The sequence below is a fragment of the Ursus maritimus genome, unplaced genomic scaffold (assembly GCF_017311325.1).
Source record: "Ursus maritimus isolate PB19 unplaced genomic scaffold, ASM1731132v1 scaffold_23, whole genome shotgun sequence".
Lineage (NCBI taxonomy): Eukaryota > Metazoa > Chordata > Mammalia > Carnivora > Ursidae > Ursus > Ursus maritimus.
The window spans coordinates 21,219,023-21,241,689 of record NW_024424786.1 but is presented as its reverse complement, the minus strand read 5'-3'; the positions used below and the strand labels follow the sequence as shown (position 1 = coordinate 21,241,689).

General features: G+C 49.6%; 1 protein-coding gene across 2 annotated transcripts in view; it reads left to right on the top strand.

Moving 5' to 3' along the window:
- Positions 1 to 15,931: 15,931 nt before the first annotated feature.
- The window catches only part of PAMR1 (peptidase domain containing associated with muscle regeneration 1), a 71,396-nt gene continuing 64,660 nt past the window's right edge, over positions 15,932 to 22,667 (top strand). For both annotated transcript variants that reach the window (XM_008686801.2, XM_008686799.2), the window contains exon 1: positions 15,932 to 16,137. In XM_008686801.2, the coding sequence (XP_008685023.1) occupies positions 16,065 to 16,137 (73 nt within the window). In that variant the 5' untranslated portion in view covers positions 15,932 to 16,064. The remainder of the gene's footprint in view (positions 16,138 to 22,667) is intronic.

The window sequence follows — 22,667 nt, the reverse complement described above, 5'->3', positions numbered from 1 at the left end:
AGACCGTGTCTGGGTCCTGTAGAAAGGAAGTGTCTAAGGAAAAGAATGAGGAACTGTTTGTACAATAGATTCTGTGACCCTCAGGGGAGCCAGCAGGGCCTTTTTGGAGGTCTGGCTGACCCCATGTAACGCTGAGTGGGGGAGGGACCCATCACCTCCCTTCAGGGAGGTCCGGAACATGTGGGCACTTGGCGGGCTGGCAGCTGTGGGCATAGTGGCAGATTGCCACCTTGTGTGGACATTGGCATTGAACTAGTATCCACAGCAGCTCAGAGGCCACCTCGTGTGCTCTCGGGGGGCTTTTGATGCAGGCAGCATAGGTAAGTGGTGGGGGGAGGAAGGAAGAACCCAGCGTCTGTGACTGGATGCATTGTGTGTTTGCGCTTACGCTCGGTGTGGGAACCCCTGGGAGACACGTCCAGGGGCACGGGGGACACGAGGCTGTGATCTCATGGGCCGATGTCCTTCCTCTAGGGTCCTGCGGAGCAAAGAGCCAGGGATGGGGGGAAATGGCTGTAATAGGTGATCTGTTTCTAGCCCCAGAGCAGAGAGACTTGAGAAACTCAGATTTGGGGGCACCTGGGTGGCTCAGTCATTAAGCGTCTGCCTTTGGCTCAGGGTGTGATCCCAGCATTCTGGGATCGAGCCCCACATCAGGTTCCTCCGCTGGGAGCCTGCTTCTTCCTCTCCCACTCCCCCTGCTTGTGTTTCCTTTCTCGCTGGCTGTCTCTCTCTCTGTGTCAAATAAATAAATTTAAAAATCTTAAAAAAAAAAAAAGAAACTCAGATTTGTGTAGAATAAGCCCCCAAAGCTAGAGGCTAAAAGAGATGTAGAGGTCATCGAGTCCCACCCCTCACTAACCAATGAGGAAGCGGAGCCCCAGAGCCCGAGGGTGGATAGCTGCGATGGAGGTCTGGGTTCAAGCCTCACTGTCTCTTGCTGCCTGAGGGAGTGTGGGGAGCTTCTGTTTATCGCTGTTACTTCCTCAAAACCACTGACACTGGGAGGGGTGGGCTGATGCCAGGAGGCAAGCAGGCCTCTAGACTGAGTGGCTCCGTGTCATGTGACTGGACGGACAGAAGAAAGCCAGCACGCCCGAGACGTCTCCCCTGATGCCATGCACTGGACTCAGGAAGGCCTTCCCTCAAGGTCACTCCTGTGGTCTCAAGGCTTGTGCTGACTTAGAGGAAGTGGGCACTGGGAGGCAGCACGAGAGAGGGGTCAGAGAAGGGAGTAAAAGGTCTGCAGTAGCAGCGGAGATGGCAGGCCTGGGGGAGGCCAGGGAGGGGACGTCCATGGAGAAAGGTGAGCAGATGCTGAAACGGCAATGGGGTGGAAGTGGAGGACTGTGACAACAATGGGCCATGTCCCGTGCCCCTCCAGACAGGAGTCCCTGAGTCTCAAAGGGCCTGCTGTACATCAGCCACATGCTGAAAAATCCCCTTTGCCTAGATCAGTGACCTCCCAGTCCAGCCTCACGCTTAGGTTCCCGAGTCTTGCTCTGCTGCACATAAAGTGGGAGAGGGAACGTGAGGAGAGGGGACAAAAAAAGGGAAGAAAGGGAGAAGAGAGATGGAGAGGAAGGGGAGGAGGAGCACACAGGAAGGGAAGATGTACAGGGAGACACACAGAGAAAGGGCAGGCATGAGCCATAAATTGCTTCCAGGGTGTAAGGAACCACAGACACCAACTTTCAAGACCTTTGGAGGCCACTGTTTAACAGTATCCAGCCGCCTGGCTGCAGGTGGGCCTCTCACCTGACTCCCATTACCGCTCCTGGCCTCTGGAAACCGGCATGATTTATGGGTCCCTCTGGGCTTGTGGCCAGACAGCCGCCCCTCACCCATCACGTCCTGGCTGACCCCAAGTTGCCCTTCTTGTTGCACGTGGCCCAGCAGGTGGATTTGAATTTCTAATGACTGCAGACACCTGTGTTTCCCTGAGGCGCCTGCCCTAGTGATGGAGACCAGACCCGGGCTATACCCAGGAGGAAGAACACAGTGGAGGAAATAGGAAAGACAGACCTGTTGGAGGCATGAAATATCACGGAAAGAGTGGACCCTGTTCGATTTCATTAACTGTTTACATTTCCCTGGTGGCATTCCACTGGTCACCTGCCCAGACACACAACTGGAAACACAAACCTTAAATGAGATCAGATTTTCCAATGAAATATGATAAGAAAAAAAAAAGAGGGGGCCTGGAGCCAAATCACAGGTAATGGGCTCAGTCCACCAGGGGAACATTCTAGAGGAGCTCAGTGTCCATGTAGCCCTGGTCCAGCCTGACTTATGGCTATCCTGAGGCTCCGGGAGGCCCACTGTGAAGGAGAAGGGGTAAAGCAGGTTTGCAGAGCCCCCGGGAGGCATGTGTGGTCTTGGATTTATGGTGAGCCCCTGCCAGGTCCCTCCTAGCCTCTAACTCCCTTGGAGAGTAGCACACTTCCCGATTATAATTCTGCCCATGCTAGGTATGGGTGGCTGATGACAAGAACCGGTTAATGTGAACTGGCTGAGTCATTTTTGTCTACTTGGTTATTTAATGCCTTTTCCATGGTGGCTGCTTTCTTGTCCACCATGATCACATTTTCTGGTCCTACTTGGTGCCTGCTCCCATATGCCCATCCACAGGCCTCTGTTCCATACCTGCTGGGATCCAGTCATTCAGTCCTTTGATTTCAGGCTCCTCATTAGCCAGCCAAGCCATTTGCCACTGTCCGCGAGTCTGTATACGTTCTCACTTCCAGCCACTTCTTCGTCACTCAAAGCTCCTTCTATTGGAAACATTTTCCCTCAGTCCCATTGTTCAAGTCCACACCATGGTGGCTGTGACATACCCCCCGTTTATTTTCAGCTTGTACTCACATTCCAAGATGTCCCATCTGTAAAACAAGCTTGGACATTGGGAACCCCCCTTAACCATCTGACCATAAGGCAACCATGAGGGTGGCACAGCAGTCTGGAATCCCTGGTCGTGAAACTCGATTGTGCCCTCTGGCCCTGCTTAGGATCCATTCTGGATGTACTGGGCCTGTGTAACTTTATGATGTGGACGGTCCGACAGAACTCAGCTTATGATGGGGAGTTCCATACTCCTGGTCCCCAGAGTCACATATCTCCTATCCACCAGGGCTCAGTAACACTCTTGGATCTGTGCCTCAAAACGTAAATTCTATAGATGAAATGGCCTCGGTCCAGAACCCTGGGGGCCTATGTTGTGATTCTCCCACGGGGGCTTGATGTGAGATCCCTACTGCATTTTTTCCCACCGGCGATACCTCCAACACCAGATGGTCTGGCTGATCACATGCTCCAAGTGACAGAGCTACTTCTATCATGGCCTTCAGATCCCCTTCTTGCTCCAGGCCCCATGCAAAGCTGGCTACCTTTCAGATTTCCTGGCAGATGGACTGGTGGAGTATTGCTGGATGTGGAATGCGCTGCCTCCAGGACCCAACCCAAAGAAGCCTGGTGAACACTGTACCTCGTTCTGGGTGGTAGGGGATGAAAATTGCAGCAATTTGCCTTTTGCTTTGAGCAGTGTCTTTCGGCATGCCCCTGATCTCTGGACCCCTGAAATTTTTGCCCTGTGCTATACCCCTGCGTCTTCATAGGGCTTCTCCCTCACCACCGGAAGTGAGTTCCTTTATCAAGGCCTCCATTGTGCTAGCCATCTCGGACTCTCTCTGCTCTGTCATTAATGTAATGGATCAGCGTGATAGTTCTGCGGGATGTCCAGATGATCCAGACTTCTGACCATGTTGTGACAGCAGGAAATTAGCATAAACCCAGGACAGTACTGTAAATGTGTATTATTGTCCATTTTGCACAAATGTAAATTGTGCCTGATTCTCTTCTCTGATCGAGACAGAAAAGAACTCATTGGCTGCATACCATTTACCCAAGTCTGTGTTCATTGGCTCTAGTAAAGACATCTTGACTAACAAGACAACCATTGCTGGAATTACTTCTTGGCCGAGTATGTGGTCATCTGTAGTCATTCTACAGTGTCCACCTTCACTTCTGCAGGGACCTGACTGGCAAATTAAATTGAGATAGGGAGATATGAGAAAGAGTGCCACTATTGTAATCATTAAGATCTTTAAGGCTGGCACTAATCTCCGACATCCCTCTTCCCCCCACCCCCAGAATGTGATACTGTTTTTGATTCACCATGTTGGGGAGAAGGCAGTTTCAGAGGCTTTTACTTGGCTTGTCTATTACGATGGGCCAGTGATCCCATGTAGTTGTTTAATAGCTGAGTATGTCAATCCCAATTATATATTTGGAGACCAGGAAAATGATCACTGGCTGGGTCCATGGGCCTACTGGACCCACTGCAAGCTGGCTTTTGGCCAGAATTCACTCTATTAACTTGCTTCCATGTGCCCCAGACAGGTGGCAATGATGACATTTCAGGTTTCTAGGTATTGATGTCATCTCAGACTCTGTCCAGTAATCCTCAAAATGTATGGATATTTCCCTTTCCTCAGTCCACAGTCAGCTGAGTAAATGGTTGTATGGCTTTTTAGGGAAAGATCAAGGCGATCATTATAGTATCTACTTGCCATGGTGCTGCTGATGTACTTCCCTTTCTTCTTCTTTTTTTTTTTAAAGATTAATTATTCATTTATTTGAGAGAGAGAGAGAGAGGGAGGGGCAGAGGGAGAAGGAGAAGCAGGCTCCCCACTGAGCAGGGAGCCCAATGTGGGGTTCAATCCCAGGACCCTGGGGGATCATGACCTGAGCTGAAGGCAGATGCTTAACCGACTGAGCCACCCAGGCGCCCCTGATGTGCTTCCTTTTAGGGAACCATCCATCCCTGTAGGGGGTTCTGGGCATGAAAACTGGCTTAGGTCCAGGATTTGAGCAAGGTTCATGACTTCCTGTTGGGGCGACCATCCTCAACTTCCTGCTCATCCATTTTTTTTAAAAAGATTTATTTATTTATTAGAGGGGGGAGAGGGAAAGAGAGACTCTCAAGCAGACTCCCCACTGAGCGTGGAGCGAGATGCAGGGCTCCATCCCACACCCCTGAGATCATGACCTGAGCCAAAATCAAGAGTCAGATGCTTAACCAACTGAGCCACCCAGGAGCCCCTCCATTTCTGCTTTTTTGATTGTGTATATCAAGTAGCAGCCTTGTCTGCCTGTCTATTCTGTCCCCAGGGATACCATGTTCTACATCTCCACAACTTCTTGTGGGCCAAGCCCCCTTGGCTGCCCCTTCAGTTTTGTTAGTTGTGATGGTATTTTGGGGGCTCCCTCCTTTCTGGCGATTCAACACCATCACCTGGACTCTCTTGCTTTGGGGCCTCATCATTCTCACTGCTATTAGTAAGCCAGGTTCTGTGACTATTTCCTCGTGTCAACCCTAGATTATAGAGGAGAGCCACCACTGCATGTCTAGTGCCACCAGTACCTGTCCCATCAGCCCATTCCTAGCGGTCTTGGTGAACAGTGTGTTCCCTTAGTCCCTCCATTGAACAAAATCTCTAATGGGTCTTTTCTCTTCATCTAATATATCCGATCCAACATGCCTCATACCCTGAGCAGTTTAATTCCACTATCTTCCCGTGGCATCTCAGGCATTACTACTTGGGTCAGCATGGGCTCATTTTTTCTCCAGGTTTCTAAGAGTTACCTAGCAGCAGGTTTGCCCATAGCCAGGGGTTCTTGCCAGCGCATTAAATCCCATGGTCCTGAAGAGTACCCTCAAGTAAATGAATTTTGGCATATCTTTTCCTATGTTTTCTACTTCTCCATCAAGCACCCTCAAAATCCAGTCCCGCGTGTACTCCCCTGACTCCTGTGGCTACATGCTAAACTAATTCTTGCAGCTCCACTGGGATTTGCCTTTTTCTTTCTTTATCAGACCCATCACTTTCTAAACTGGAATTTAAACCTAGTTATTGATCTGGCAGTCAGGACAGGTCTGGGGGCAAAGTCTTGAGGAAGACACATGTTCTCTTGCAGTGGGGAGGCCTATGTTGTATCTTCTCGCAGGAGGGAGTTCTAGCTGTTATTTGGGACAGGTGGGCCATCTCTGTAGGCCTGGAGGATTCAGAGGAGTCAATGGAACCTCAGTCTTTGGGAGCGTCCATCCAGATGACTCAGTCTCATGTTTAGAAGTTCATGTTTTTCCAGCCAGGGCTCCGATTTTAGCACAGTAGATCAGCTTTGACTAAGCATTCAGCTGTCTTTGAAGCTTGATGACTATAAATATCAGAACGTGAGTCTGCCCTTCAGCTGTGTCCACTCTCCTGCAGGAGCTACCGAAGGGGACCACTATCTTTCATATATAGTTTTTAAGTCTGTTAATTGTCCTTCGTTTCTCCTTATCCCTCTGCAGGGCATCCATTCAGCTCAGTAACCAGCTATTCCCATTGTCCTTAAATGTGTTACTCCCCCATAATGTTCAAAGGCCTGAATCATCATCCCAGCCAAGGCATTCTCCTCCACCAGGGGGTTCTTTTAAGTAACCGCCTGTGAATTTTTAGCACTTGGACTGCCACCTATGCCAGGAATTGTCTGTGCCCCAAATACCATCTGGAGTGGGGTCTTCCTTGCCGGCTATGTGGTGAGTGATCCAGAACCCACACCCTACCTTACCGCCTCTTCTTTTTGATCATTCCTGGTACCAGTTGTGTTGGTTGGTTCTCTAAGAAGCAGAAACCAGGCAGAATTAGAAGAGCAAGACAAATTATTGGTGGTAAGGCCTGTGAAAAATAAGAGGGCGGGGAGCACAGAGTAGGCAGGGAGAGCCTTAGCCCGCTCTGCAGGTCTGACACTGAAAGGCAAGGGGAAACGAAGATGGAGTAGGATACAGCTTACTCGGGTAGGACCTGGATGAGAGCCCCAGTCTGACACTGCTCTCGGGACTTTTTGGCCAGCCCAGTAGGGAGCAATAGTACAAATTTTACCTACAGAGAAATCCTGCATTGGGTAGAAATGGCTAGATCCCATACCTTCATGGACTGAAGGCTGCCTGGGAATAGCATGGCTTCAATTCAAATGTAAGAATCGGGTCATTTTGGGGTAGGCTGCAGAGGGACTATACATATCCCCAAATTAAACAAGAATCAATGTGTATATTTTCCTCAGACCTATAGCCTTTCACTAAATTCTCGAAGGAATTTTGATGCCTGGAAGGTAATATGACATCATGAATCCAGGTTCACTTGATCATACCAACATTTCCCCCTCGCCCCTTTCCTGCCCTGTCTTGTTTAAAGAGTTGGTTCTGTCCGTGTGTACCAGCTACCCTGGCTTTCCTTGTGTTCCTCGAGCGCACTAAGCTCACTCCCACTCAGGGCCTTTGCACTGGCTGTTGCCTCCACCGGACCTGCCCTTTCCTCAGATGCTCCCACGGCACTGTACTTTGGGATCAGTTGAAATGTCACCTTCTCAGGGAGGCTTGCTCTGATTCCACAAAGTTCCTTCCGCCGTCACTGTACCATACTTCTCCATTTCATTTCTAGCATGGCCCTCTGGCCCTCTGATCTTTCCTTCTCTGTTGGTTATGTCTTTGCCTAGGTGTATGGAAGTCCTATGGAAACGGGATCGTTCTGTCTTGCTTACCAAGCTATCCTTGTTGCCTAGAATGTGCCCGACACATAGGAGACACTCACCATGTTTTCCTAGATTAAAGAATAAATGTTTGTTTTCTCTGTCCATCAGAAAATATTTTCCCGGTTCCCCCCATACATCTATCTCCCTGTCGCTCCTTTTTCATAGCGCTATAAGATAGAGATACACGTATCAACAATTCAAACATATGAAAAAACTTTCAGAAAATAACGGATACCTATGGATTCTCCCCAAAGATAAACCGATGTTACCATTTGGCTTCAATTGCTTCAGATTTGTCTTTGCTTCCTTTATTTTTCAGCTAAAATCACACACTCCATATTTTGTGATGCCGTTCATTTTCAGCTATTTTGAAGGTGGAGTATGTCATTTCTTTGTATGTTCTAATGGTTTACTGATACGCATTTGTATTCCTAAACAATACATGCTATTTTTATGTGTTCTGGGATTTTATATAAATGCTTGCATGCCGTACTCACCGTCTCGTAATTCAGCCCTGGGTATTAAACATTGTTGTTGAGTCACAGAATTAAATAACACTGAAGCCACCGCACCCGTGGGACGTACGGCTAGACAAGGTCATGAAATGCCTTCGTGCTTAAACTGCGTGTGTTGGGTTTGCTGTTCTGTGCAGCCGAGAGCCTCTGTGATGGTCTCATTCTCTGGACATCTCTCGCTGAAGCTCGGGCTGGCTAGAAGTTTCCTTTTGGCTGCAGGTGTACCGGGATACAGGTGGATTGCCTAATTCAGAAACCTCCTGTATTCGTAATTGACGCCTGTGCAACAAATTGAGCAGCGTAAGACTACACGATTGATTATCTCACCCAGTGCCTGAGGCTCACGAGGCTGGGAGCTGCTCTGCTGGATGCTTCTGGCGTGGAGGGCCCTGCTGAGGTTGCCATCGGGTTGCCGGCTGGGGCTCCGGCCACCAGGAGGGCTGCAGAGTCGGCTTCCAAGCTCATTCACACCACTGTTGCCAGGAAGTTGGGGTTCCTTTCCGTGTGAGACTCTCCGGAGGGCTGCTCACCCAGCATGGCAGCTGGTTTCTCCTAGAGCAAGTGGTCTGAGAGCGAGAATGAGGGGAGCCCCTGCTGCACATCCCCATGCATACCCCCCACACCCACAGGGTCATCAGCTGCAAGTCATCTCTGATGCTCTCCCGCCATTATGCTCCCGTACCTCACAACCATGGGTCCCATCCGGTTAACTTCCGCGGTGCCTCTCCCGTCTCCCACTGGTGCAGGATGTGGGCAGAGAGCCGAGTCTGACGTACAAATCTGATCCAGTCACTGGTCCTCAAACTAGTTCCCATTTCCAGGAGAATAAAGTTCATGGTTTTCAAGGCCGGGCTGCATCTCTAGCCTCTGTGTTACATGGTCCTCTTCAGCCCTTGGCCTCTCCTTTTCCTACCCTCTATTTTGCTTGAGGTCTGAAGCTCAGTGTCATGTCCTCAGGGAATCTTTTCTGACCCTCAGACAAGATCCCCCTCTGCCCCTGCCAGTTACATGCTTCTAGAATGCTCCGTCTTCACACATGTTGCTCTTCACATTTGCTCAGTGTCTCATTGCTTTCTGGTCTATAAATCCACAAGGTGAGGGACCACACAGGTTTTATTCAGAGTCATTATCCAAGGACCCAAAATGAGGATGGGGACATAGCAGATATGCAATCAATTGAACTGAATAAGTGAGCAAATGATTTTTATCTGGTATTTGTGCTTTCTCCTTGGCTTCCTTCCGTGGAAGAAGTCAAGTTCCTTTACATACAAATCCTATTTATCCCAGTGAACAATGTAGCAAGATTGAACCAGACATTCAATGCAAGGGACCCCCGCCCCCGCCCGCCCCCAGGGGTTTTTCTTGGTCCCCTGACAAAGACTCTCTCCTTAACCAAACTTGAGTCAGGTTTCTCTAAGCCTTTTTTTTTTTTTTTTAAACTAGACCCCGTCTTGGGCCTTATCCTCAAGAGTAAGAATCCCAGTTTCTTGTGAATCTCCCATCATCAATATCTGATCAGCCTGGCCTGCTTTCAGCAAGAATCCTGTCAAATCGTTTTGCCAGAATCCTCCCCTTCCCCCTGAGTTTCCTCTTGGTAATTCTCCATCCACTGATCCCTACCCTGTTCCTTGGCTATAAATCCAAACTTTTCCTTGTTGTATTCAGAGTTGAGCCCGGTCTCTCCCCGAGTGCAAGACTTCACTGCAGTGGTCTCTTGAGTAAAGTCTTCCTCACCGTCTTTAACAAGTGTCAGGATGAATTTTCCTTTAACACCTGCAGAGGGGCCATTCAGGACAAGCCTCTCAACTTGTCTTCAAGCAAGAGCATACTCTGTCCCTAGACCTCCACCTAGCAGCATAAATATACAAGGCAATCTCTTTTTCAGATGTGAATTTGTTTCAAATTAATTTAGGGACATAACCTGACTACATCACGAGACCTGAGGAAAATGGAAGCTGTTTAATTTCAGTTGAACATCTGAAGGGAGGATTTTTTGAAAACTCTTAAGATTAGATGTCCATACATAGTTACAATAGTCCACAGTGATTGAGCTACCGTTATGAACGCCAGCCTCATTCTACTCTTCTCACCAAAATGATAAGGGAACTATTACCTCCTTTTTCACAGATGAGAGAAAACTGCAGCTCCGAGGGGCTGGAGAACTTGCCCAAGTTCCCCTAGCCGGTGGTAGTAGAGTCTTGATCCATCCAGGGGTCTGGCGACTACACTGCCTTTTTATGCTGCGGTACCCTGCCCTGGGGCCTTCCCTTGGAGTTATTCTACTTTTGTTCCCTTCCCCACTCAAAATGACTCAACTTTACATAATTCTTAAGCCAGCCATTGGAGTGTGGTCAGAATTTTTTTTTTAAACATTTATTTATTTAGTTAGTTAGTTATTTTTAGAGATAGAGCGTGAGTGGGGGGAAGGGGCAGAGGGAGAGATTCCTGAAGCAGACTCCCCTCTGAGTGCAGAGCCAGATGCAGGGGGCTCGATCCCAGGACCCTGGAGATCATGACCTGAGCCGAAACCAAGAGTCGGCCGCTTAACCGACTGAGCCACCTGGCGCCCCCATGGTCAGAATTTGTGCCAGTGTTCTTTATAAAGCTTTGCCGTCCAGGTGCATAGGAGACAACAGTTTTTTAAAAATTGGTTTATAAATACACACGTGGGAGTCAAGAACAGGTTTCCCCAAGTGATTCAGGAGCACTTTGTGAAGGAGGGAAGCTCCCTGGCTTTCAGCAGTGTGCATGCAGAATGACAGAGAGCAGGAAGAATGTGGCCAGAGAAGGAGCCTCAGATGCCCCTATGCCCTAGCCCGGCTCCCCCTCCCATCCCAAATCAGAGTGGAGCCGGGCCAGACCTGGAGACAGAACATTATTGCTCCTGGTGTAGGTGAACAGCCGGGCTTCATTAGGCCTGGAGACTTCCGTGGTGGGCAAGTTCTAGCAGGTTCTCGGTGCAAGGGCCCTTTGTCTTTCCCACAGACCTCCCCCTCTCCGTCTCTGGCCCTGGTTGACTTGAACTTTGTGTTTTGTGCAGCTGATGAAAACCAAACTTAATTACCCGTTAGGCTGAGATGTTTCGCTCAGGTCCGCAGACCATTCAGCCTAGCGGTCTTTCCTCTGCCTTCCCAGCTGTGGTTACTGCGCGGCCGCTGATCTGAAGTTAGAGCTTGGAGACTGGGGAGCTGTTGGCATTCACCAGACAGCCTTCGCTGCCATTTCTTCCTGTGCATTCGCAGGCAACCAGCCTCCCCGGTGGCACAGGAAAAGGGACAGGTTTTGCTAGAGTGCCTCATCCTTTCAAGAATTCGTGTGTATTGTGACTGGTAATTAAATGGATGGCTTGACTCCATCTACGACAGGCAATTGTTGATTTCCGAGTGCTGATTATAAGTAGATAATTCTTAATTCCAGGTATCATTCCCTACTTCCTAGCATGGCACTTGGCCTTTTCGCCCACGCCTTTCTGGTGATTTATTTCTGCCAGAAGTGGGTGTCCAAGATAAGGGCAGGAGGGGGAGCTAACGGTAATAAAAACAGCTAACATTTACTGAGAGCTTGGTGTATTTTAGGCACTATTCTGCACGCTTGACTCCAACCCTCTGGGAGCAGGCTGCATTATTCTTTCCACTTAACAGATGAGAAAACTGAGACCATCATGGATGAGACAACCTGCCCAGGTGTACGTGGGTAGTGAGTGCTGGAGCTCCAGTCACCAGGAGGCACTGTCATCCAAAGCAAGTACATTTAAGGCAGAAATGGGGGGGGGGTCAGGGGAAGGCCGGTCCTTCAGATATCCACTGTGCAGTTTGTAGCCGAGACACAACAGTTGTGCATACGAAACCGCTTTCCCTAAATCCAACAAATATTTCATCAACTTTGCAATGTCAACTTATGAATATCAGTGATTCTAAAATAAGTTGGGAGTTTGCAGATCCTCTTGAGATTTTGAAGAAGGCTATGGCTCCAAAAAAATGCATATGCAGAATTTCGCATATAATTTGGGGAGGTCTGAAGGCCCTCCGAAAACTCTCCCAAGAGACCCCATGGGATCTAGGTTAAGAACCCCTGATTTAGAACAACACTGAACTCTATTGATACGAAAAGTTGAGTTGACCATAATCGGAAGAGAGGAAACTAAATTTGTATAGAAAAATCGAAATTTGAGTAGGGCTGTATGGCCTTAGGCAAACTACAGACTTTCCTGTATCCTGGTCATGGCTTCCCCCTCCCTCTGTGAACCTGGGTTTATTGTGAAGTTCAACAAGGTAATATTGGATAAAGGCTTTGAGTTCCCCAGAGAAATATGTCTTGCTTCTTTTTGAGAATTCCTTTCCAGACTCTGTAGCCCTAGGAAATTCACAATCCCAAATTAGACAACAAATTAGCAGGGAACAATTACTGCTGTGGGAATTCCAGAAAGAGGAGTGAGGGCCTGATTCCAGGTTCCTAAGCCTGGAGGAGCAAAGACCTGGCACTAGCGACTTCTTTAGGCTCATCACCCAGCGTCCCGCCCTGCTGGGGTCCAGTTTCTATAGGGGCGAGGCTGCTGGGTGATCTGTGTTGATAAGTGGTTGAATGTGGGGGGGGGGCGGGGAGGAGAAGGAAGTGGTAATGTCAGCTGATGGTAGAAACAGACTCCTGAGAGTCTCTAATACCTGTAGTATTTGGAAATTAAGTCACCTCCTCCCCAGTCCCATCACCAAAGAACCAGGGCTGATTGACCAGCAACAAAGTGAGCCTCCCGTCTTCTCGCCTCTGCCCTCCACCCCTTAGATAGGCTGCCCTTTCGTATTTCCCTGCCTTTTAGAGGCAATTCTTGGAGCTTATTTTAATCAAATTTCACCTGGATAGGGAAGTTGAGGGTGAGGAGGAAGGCCCATAGCATAGGATTTCCTTGGTGTCAGACTCAGGCCCATAATACAGATAATACTTAATATTTATTGAGCATTTAGTATGAGCTAGGCAATGTGCTAAGGGCCCTATTATGTACATAGTCTCCTTAAATTCTCCTGTCTCAAAGTTTGATGATTATTCCCATTTTACAGATGAGAAAACTGAGATTCAGAGAGTTACTTAGCTTGGTTTAGGTCATTGTATTGGAAAAAACAAAACAAAACAAACCCAGGCCCCTGCCCTTCCTTCTCCTGGGTGTATCCCATACTCTCATGCTTCTGCTACACTCACTTTGGACACTTCTGATACCAGGTTATGTGTGGGTTTTTCCCCCCCATCAAGCAAGTCTTTAATACCAGCTGGTGTCCTACAATTGTACTCAATTCTGACAGTACCTGGGGAGAGCCTCACATCCCACAAGTCAAGGGCTCAGTCCCATGAGACTGTCCCCCCACTTCAGACACCAAGTGCAATCATTAGGTCCCCAAGTTACCCAAACTCCTATCCCACTTGGCTACAGTAGGAGGGCCCCGTGACTTCCTCCCCCTTGGATTCAGTGACTTGCTTGAGGGGCTCACAGAGCTCAGGGAATCTCTTACATTTACCAGTTACTAAAGGATATGATGAAGGATATGAATGAACAGCCCAATGAAGAGATACCTAGGGGAGGTCTGAGAGAGTCCCAAGCTTCTGCCCCCGTGGAGTTGGGGCGCATCAGCCCACTGGTACATGGATGTGTTCCCCAACCTGGAAGCTCTCCAAACCTTATACTATTGGGATTTTTATGGAAGTTTCCTCATTGCAGGCATGACTCACCATTAATTCCATTTTCAGTCCTTCTCCCTTCTCAAGAAAAGGAAGGGGTGGGGCTGAAAATTCCAAGCTTCTAATGGCTTGGATTTCTAATGAGCAGCGCCTTCCAGGAGCCCACCCAGAGTCACCTCATTAGGACAAAAGACACTCACTCGGATCACCCAGGAAATACAAGGGTGTCAGGAGCTCTGGGCCAGGACCTGGAGGCAGAGACCAGCATGTATTCTGTATGATCTCACAGTCGTAGAGTCGGAAAGTGGTGAGTCAAGGTGTTGAACACGGGTCTCTGACTGCCGAGGTCTTGCTCACAGTCGCTTGGCTGCGGTGGGCCGCAGAGGCATGGCTGGGATTTAAGAGTTTCTCTCTGAGAGGTGCACCTGGACCAGGCCCCTGCCTATGCAGTCTGCCCTGAGCCCTGGCGGTTCTGCCTTTCCCTAAGTTTCTGCCCTCATTTTCCCCTTCCACTCCATTGCTTACTGTTGACTCCAGGCCTCCATCATAGGTCTCAGGTGTGCTCTTGGTGGCACCCTTGGCCTCCTCCATCCCTCGGTCTGGATGCCAGCGTGACTTTTCTTCCTAGAACTTGGCTTTGGGCCCAGCACCCCCTGCTCCTAAACAACCAGAGCCCCTCATGTGCTACAGAATAAAATCCGAACGCGCCAACCACTTGCTTCCTCTTCTCCTGCTCTCTGCCACATCCAAACTACACATACTGTCTACCCTCTTGTGTTGGGTTTTGTTCTGATACTGACATTTTCATCAAAACTGTTTAAAATGCATTTCAATGGTGTACATTGCCATGGTTCCTTTGGGGACAAGAATCAATATAAAATTGTAATCTACACAGGTCAATATTCATCATTTCCCAGTGGCACTGGCCACATTCAGTCCTTCCTCCTAGAAAGGCCTCCTCACACCCCTCCTGGATTGAGATGCTGCCTCTCTCTCAGGCTCCAGGTGCGGCTTCCCCAGGTTAGGTAAACCTCCCACTGCCCTGGGCCTGAATATCAGCCACTTCTCCCAACTTTTGTTCTCCATCGGACAGTACAAGCTGGGACCAAGCATGGCCTGAAGCCCCAGCACTTCCCTGAGTTAGACCCAGGTGTGAATTCTGCTCTGCCACTTCCTGCTGAGAGACCTTGAGCAAGTCACTTCATCTCGGAGTCTGTTTCTGCATTCACACTATGTGGGTAGTACCATCTGTTGTACGTGTACCTGTGGTTAAATGCCATATTCACAACATCCTAAGGGGTGGTAGAGACTGGTGGCTAGGATGATAGCCCTTGAAGCTGGGTTCAAACCCCGGCTCTACTACTTACTCACATTGTGACCTTGGATGAACTATTGAATGCTCAGTGACTCAGCTTCCCTATCATAAAATGGAGATGATAGGTTTATTATGAGGAATAAATGAGTTGATATACGTAAGATACTTAGATGCCTGGCACGGAGAAATTGATTTAAAAAAATGGGCTATTATCTCGTAAAGCATTCTTTCTCCTTATTCAAGATTCCATTCGCTATCCCTGTGCCTAGACTGCCACGGTCACAACAGAGGCGGTGTCTTGCATTTTATCCCTGAGCCCAATACCCTGCCTGGCATGTGCGCGGGATCTGTTTATGCTGCTGAACACACCCTGAGGGGCATCATGGGAAGATGCCTATAGATGCAAAGGATAGGGTTTCCAACTTGTGATCACCTGGCAGAGATGCTGAGGGGGAAGGGGAACTTGGGGATAGAAGTGGAAGGGGAGGAGGGTTGGCTCCCTTCCCCTCTCCGCTCTCCCAAGCCGTGCTCTTAATCAGACTCAGAGTGTGTCATCCCGCCATCCCGTCAGGAGTCAGGACTCCTCTGCGGGGGTGGGGTGGGGGTAGGTTTCAGGCCTCACCTGAGCCGTGCTACAGCCCCGCCTACCTCTGCCCCCATCCAGGGTGCTGCCCGCTCCGCGCCTCCCACCGGGCCGGCCTCCAGCCCCGCCGCGTCCCTTCCAGCCAAAGCCCGGGGCCTCCCCGCGTGGCCACACCTCCCTCCCTCCCTCCCTCTCTCCCGGGCCCCGCAAGGGTTAAGGCAGCGGAGAGGAAAGGGTTGGGCTGACGTCGCTCAGGCTGAAGGTGGTTCCCCTCGGATGAGGATGGGAGAGCCTGGCGAGCTGAAACCCGAGCTCCCGCTCAGCTGGGGCTTGGGGAGGTCGCTGTAAGAGCCGCCTGCCCCGGCCTCCCGCGGTCCCTCGGCAGCCGTCGCTGAGCGGGCACCGGCGCGGGACAATGGAGCTGGGCTGCTGGACGCAGTTGGGGCTCACTTTTCTGCAGCTCCTCCTCATCTCATCCCTGCCTAGAGGTACCGTGAGTAGCGTTTAGGGTCCCCCCCGCCCGGGGCATTTCCCTCCTGGGTATGGTGGGGAGCATGCCCGCCCGGGGAGCCCCAGGGGATGGTGCTGGGAGAGAGGGGGTTGGGGGGGCGGCCAGCGCTGTTTCTCGTCTAATCTTGGGGGCTTGGCTGGTGGTGCCGGAGTGTCTGTCTTCCCTGAGAATGTGACACTGTTTTACCATCCCAACTTGTGGGACCGCACTGCCTCAGGAAGGGGTACCAGCTCCAGTTTACTTTGCCGGTTTTCATCTTTGTAAAGCGCCGACCTACCTCCGGGAATCTATCCAGTCAGACTCACCCACTCTTGACTGGCAAAAGGGAGACGTTTCCCCTGGAAAGAGCCCCCCTCGGAGGTGAAGCGGGAAGGAGAGAAACCAATCAAGAGCAAGACTTGCAGCAAGGGTGTCCCTCCCGCGAATGTTGCTTGTCACACCCTTCAGCACAGAGCCCCAGCTGGGGAGATTGACTGGCTCAGCACAGATGCACTTCCTCCCTGATAAGAATGGGAAAGAAGAGAAAGCGAGGTGAAAAGTGCAAGCCCTTTCTGGGGACACACAGCGTTTGTTTAGAAAGAGCTCCGGCTTGTGTGTTTTTCACTATCATTTTCTGAGCCGCAAACCCCATGTTAAATGGGCTCCCCGGGGCAAGTGAGGCTGAAATGCGACCCAGAGCTCTTGGGGGCCTCTGGGCCCGGTGAGGGGGTGGCAGGCTCGCTGGCAGCCAAGGAAGCAGGGACTTCTTAAAGCATCTGTCCTTAGGCGGCTCCAGTGGGGCAAGGTGTCAGGAGGTAGGTGGGACCTCATGAGGAAAGGACAGGCTGACATGTGCAGATGGGACAAAACAGGGCAGCTTTGGTCGGAGCAGGGAGTGTGTGATGGCCACTCGCCTTCTGTGCTTGTTACCTGTCACCTTGCAGGTTACTTGTCACCTGTGTTCTAGAGAGGTGCGTGCTTTGTGGCCGCAAGTAGCTGGTGAGTGTCCCAGAATGAAGCAGGGCAAGTGGGGTGGTGATGGCATAAATCAGTAGCCTCCTGTATGGATGGGGGACTTGACCTTAGGCACAGCCCTTCATGATGAACAAAAAGCCAAGATACACGCGCAGGGGGCTGGGTGGGAAACAACACCACCATTTTGGTCAATACGTGCCATCTACCTGTAGCCTGGTGGTCCCAGGTGAAGTCTCTCTCTCAAGCTGGAGTGTTTCATTTGAGTTTTGCCTGAATGGCATCTGGAGCAGCCCAAAGACAAATAACGAAGGAAGAAGGACCCCCCCGCAAGGGGCCTGATAATCCATAAACACAGATGCTCACCTGGGGGTAGTCAAGGACTTCGCATTAGGATTCCTCCCTGCTCCATCTCTGCCTTCTGGAGCCGAACCTCCGGGGCATGGTGGCCTAGCCCCACTCCAGGGGACGCGGGTGCCGGTTACTTCCCAGAGCACCAGGGCTCCGAGGACTAGCTTCCTCCTGGCTGCCTCACTGCTCCCCTGCTTCCTTTTTTTTTTTTTTTTTTTTGGAACGTGGCAGGTGAGATAGCTCAAACCCATACAAGTTAGAGAACGAAGCTCTCAAGTGCCCCTTTCTTCTTGCCCAGGATCTGGAGAAAACCATTTACTCCTGACCTGAGAAGCTCTTTTACCTTTTGCTATGCAAAAGCTTCAGGAAGGGTGCTTGGTTTCTTGGCAGTCAAGCTGCTGACCGAACCGGGGAGCAACTTCCAGCAACTTCACGTGTCGAGTGAGGATATTTTGGTTGTGGAAAGGTCACTTGCAGAGGGGGAGATGGAAGAATAGAAGGGAGATGGAGGAATAGAGTGGAGAAGGAAAATATTTCTTCAAGTAACGAGTGAGTCCACTCCCGGCTGGAATGCCGAGTCTGGCTGGGTCTAGAGAAGCCCGAAAGCAGATTTCGTCTCATGACTTTTGTACAAAGAGGGTTTGCCGAAACGTAAACATGCACTGGGGGGGCATGGGAGGTGGTTGCTCATCAGCACGGGACTCATGCTGGAGGATGAGAATGCAAACATTAGGCCAAGTGATAACCCAACATAAACAGCATGTGGGGGAGAAACCCGACTCCACTGACTTCACCAAATAGCAGGAGCTCTGCCAGCAGGATCCTGCCCGAGAGGAAAAACTCACTTAAAATATGTGGCTCTGGGGAATGAAACCTTAATATGGATAATTTTGCAAGTGTTGCTTCCAACAGACATGACTTTGAGGGGAACAAACATAAAGGCAACTGCGGGAAGATAATGTGAAGCCCAGATACTCAGTGGGCAGGCACAACCAGCTGAGAAAGGGAATGTGGAAAGAAAGCGAGGGGGAAGGAGAGGAGTGGCAAGAAAAAATTCAATGTTGGTTGATAATGGGATGTGTTAGCAAATTCCAAGGAGAGAGCTATGAAAATTGGGCCATCTCGGCTAGGGTGCATTTTTGTGGGGACCATGAAGACAGTGTTCCCCTGATCTATACTCTGAGAGCTCTGACTTCTGTACCAGAGATGGTGGGATCATGGGTTTTTGGAGCTGGGAGTGATTCTGGAGATCGTTTAGTTTGAGTACATTAATTTCAGAGGACAATGAGATGGAACATCTCTGAACATGGGTGATGTGCCCAGTCTGTGCGCCGAATGCTGTACTCGGACATGCATGAATTCTCAGCCCACGCCGATAAGGTAGGACTATTATTATCCTCATTTTTACAACTGAGGTTTAGAGAGGTTCTGTGACCTGTTCAAGGATACACAGGCATGGTTTCTCAAAAAATTAAACATTTGACCTAGCAATTCCACTTCTGGGTATATACACAAAAGAAGTGAAAGCAGGAACTTGAGCAGATATTGTGTATACCAATGTCCTTTGCAGCGTTATTCCCAGTAGCCAAAAAGTGGAAACAACCCAAAATGTCCATCAGTGGATAAACAAAATGTGGTGTATACATGTAACGGAATCTTAATCAGCCTTAAAAAGGAATAAAGTTCAGGCTACAATAGGGATGAACTTTGAAGACATTATGCTAAGTGAAAGAAACCAGACACAAAGGACAAATAAATACCGTATGATTTTACTTATATAAGGTACGCAGAGCAGTCAGATTCATCGAGAAAGTAGAACAGTGGCCAGCAGGGGCTAGGGGGAGGCGGGATGGGGGAGTGAGGGCTCGGTGGGTGTAGAGTTTCACTATGAGATGATGACAAAGGTCTGGAGATGAATACTGGGGTTGGTTGCAAGAGCTACTGAATGGAACACTTAGAAGTGATTAAAATGGTAAATTTTACATTACTTATATTTTGCTGCAATAATGGTTTAAAAAGAGAGAGAGAGAGAGAGAGAGAGAATACACAGGCAGATGAGCCTGGGGGAGCCCAGACTGTCTAATTGCTGAGCCCAGGCTCACCTGGAACCCGGCTGACTTCAACTCACGCATCAAACGGGCAGATCGATCTTGCTGATGCACGTGTCCGCATGGCACAACTTCACGACATGTGTGGTGGGGGACAGTTCTTGCTAGCTCCAGTTTCGGTGGCACCGTTGCTCTGTCTGGGGTGGCTGTGGCAAAGAGGGAGACTGTAGAGCTGAAGGTCTGGCAGCCTTTGGGTCAAAGTGCCTGCAAAAGTATGTAGTAGGACACAGTGCTTAAAATGTCTTGAACCTGAGGGCTTTGAGGTAGGCTGGCCCTCTCTGTGGCCAGACACCCCACCTTTCCAACCCCCACTTGTGTCACCAGCCACTCCCTACTGGCATTTGAGATTTTGACTGCCATTCTTGAGAGGGCTGGAGCAGAAAAGGCAAGTGAAAGCCAGAAGGTGGGGGACTGAGTGCTGGATGGGGAGAAAGGCGACAGAGGATTGAGTAGCTTGACAGGACTTTTAAAAGAAGGAACGTAAATATATTTAAACATGTGGGTTTTGTAGAACACATGGAACCCTCTGTGACCACCCACTCTTTCCATAAAATGTCTTATTCCCGTAAGAGTCCTCGAGCATGAGCTTTTGGTGGAAACAGGATGAGGCTGGGTATTGTGTCTGGATCAGTAAGCTGGGGAAAAAGCACCTTTGGGCATGGGAGTGTCTCCGAAATATTCCGAAGTCTTAGGGAGGGCTTTGGAATACCACTGGCGTGGACTGAAGGTTTGATTTAAAACTCACCTACATCTGGGTTACACTGGCTAGACAGAAATGGCCTAGAGAATGGTGTCTGGGGGATCTAATGACTGGTCTTAAGTCAGAAATTATTTCCACCTGCCCCGCTAGGGGCGGCCAATCCCCACGCAAGAGAAACTTCTCTACCTGCCTCTCCTGAGACCAGCTCTAGAAGCTGCGATCAATTTGGGGTATATGCAGGTTGGGGGAGGTACCACTGCAGTGATAAATGAGGGAAATTTGTACCCCCCTTCCCCCACATGGAGGAGGACCTGTCACCCTCACTCAGGGATATGTGAGAGTCACAAGAACCCAGGTCCCTCCCTCCCTCTTTTTTTTTTTTTTATTTAAAGGGGAGGGAAATGCAGTGTTTACGTTTTCCAGTTCCTGAATTCCGGGAGAGAGGACCCCGAGGCCAGCTGGAGCTTTGAAAGCTACCAGATCAGTGGCAGAAAGTCCATTGGATTCCAAGCCTGGTCTGCGTTGAAGGAATGCTGTTTGTCAGCCATCATAAGATCTGGGCTGAAGCATTAGGTTTATGGTGGAGAGAAAGAAGTGAAAATGTAGGAAAAAGCAAACGTGCCACTTATAAACAAAACCACTCAAGGAAAGCAGAGAATTAGAGTTAGCTGGAGATACTCTACTCTCTTAATCAAAGGCACATCTACTACTCCCCACTCAGCCCCACTCCTCTCATTTTTTCTTGGGTACAATTATATGTGAGTTGAAGCAGAGTGGGTAGGGGTTGTACCTCAAATTCTTCATCCTTGATGGTGGAAGCACCAAACGGCCTCCCATCTTATCATAGATAAGGGATCTAACTGTAAGTTTGGCCACCCGAATAATTTATGGAGTTTGTGGTAAATAGCAGGCACTGTCCTAGATGCTTTACGTTTGATTTATTTAATCACACATGGTGGAACTTGGTAGAGAGTGCTTACCCAGGTCACAAGGCTGGATATCTGTATCTTGAACCCAGACAGTCTGACTCCATAACGTACACCCTGAAACACTCGTAACCCTGCTACGCTAAGCACTGAGTCCAACTCTGGTGGATCTGCTGGCCTTATTTTGGCTGAATCCTAACGGAGCATGGTGTTACTAGGGAAATCTGGTTATCCCTCCGACGCTCTAAATGTCCTAAAGGAAACTGTGGCACTGAGCAGACCAAAACTCTAACCAGTTTTTGGGATAGCTGTCCCCAGGATCATGTGTCTTACTCTGATTCAGCGTAGGAAGTGAGAATTTCTCTGTCTCATGGTCAACTTTTATAATTAGACTCATGTGTCTGCAAAGCGACAGAATTAAGTATGAGCCATGTTTCACGTCCAGCCCTGACACTTTGTAGCTTAGCTCCTTTATGGATTTATTCTGTCAAGATCATCAATGTGTAAACTCTTAGGCTGTGGAATGGGAGAAGCAGGCCTGGAATGAATAAAGGAAAGCATTTTTTCCCTTCTTTTTTGGCATAATGCAGTTGATGGCTATAGCAGGGGATGGAGACACGATCCCCTTCCAGTTAAATTAAGATGGGTTTTAACCAATTCATTTCAACTTTGAATGAGGACCTACTGTCTACCTGAAACTAATGTCAAGCAGGTAATAGAAGTGCCCCCGTCGGGTGGGCAGCGAATGAGGGCACCTATTTCTGTCACTCTCCCGCCTCTGGAGTTGGGCAAACGCCCTTCTTCCTGCAGGGCGGGCGTCTTTAGCACCGTCCTCTCTGTGGTCCGGGCTGTTTCAGAGGGCAAAGTTAGTGGTTTGGCAGCTAGTATCTGTGTGAGTAGAAGTCTGGTCAGTTGGTTTGGTGATTGGAAAACCGGGGCTGCTGCCAGAACAGAGTGAGGACCACATTCAGGCAACGTTAGCTCATGGGGAGACACAGCAATTGTCCTCATAAGCTGAATTCACGCTTGGTTAAAAAAAAAAAGAAATTCCAGCCCGTTTAATGGAAAACCACAAAATGGAGGGGATGTTGGCCCAGTTTGCTTCAAATCAAATGAATCATTTGAAGAATCTGGAGAACTCAAGTGTCTGTGTTTTTCAGAGTCCCCCCTCTCCTTCATAGGATCCGTTTGCGGGTGATCACTGAATCCCCCTTCTGTGGGGATCTTACCTCAGGATCCATAGTGAAGGTGGAGCGCACCAGAGACGTCCCCGGATGAGTTGCCTGAGCTTGGCTTCTAGCTGGTCACATCTACTCCCCTGGTTCCCCACACGCCCCTGGCCCACCTGGATGGGAGCAGAAGGGGGGGCTTGGCTGTCAGTAAGGAAGCTTTGTTGCAGGGCTTCTTGGTCTGGCTTCCTGCCTCCCAGTGGGTGGCTGACTGCCTGCCTCTCAAGGTGCTCAGCCTCCCT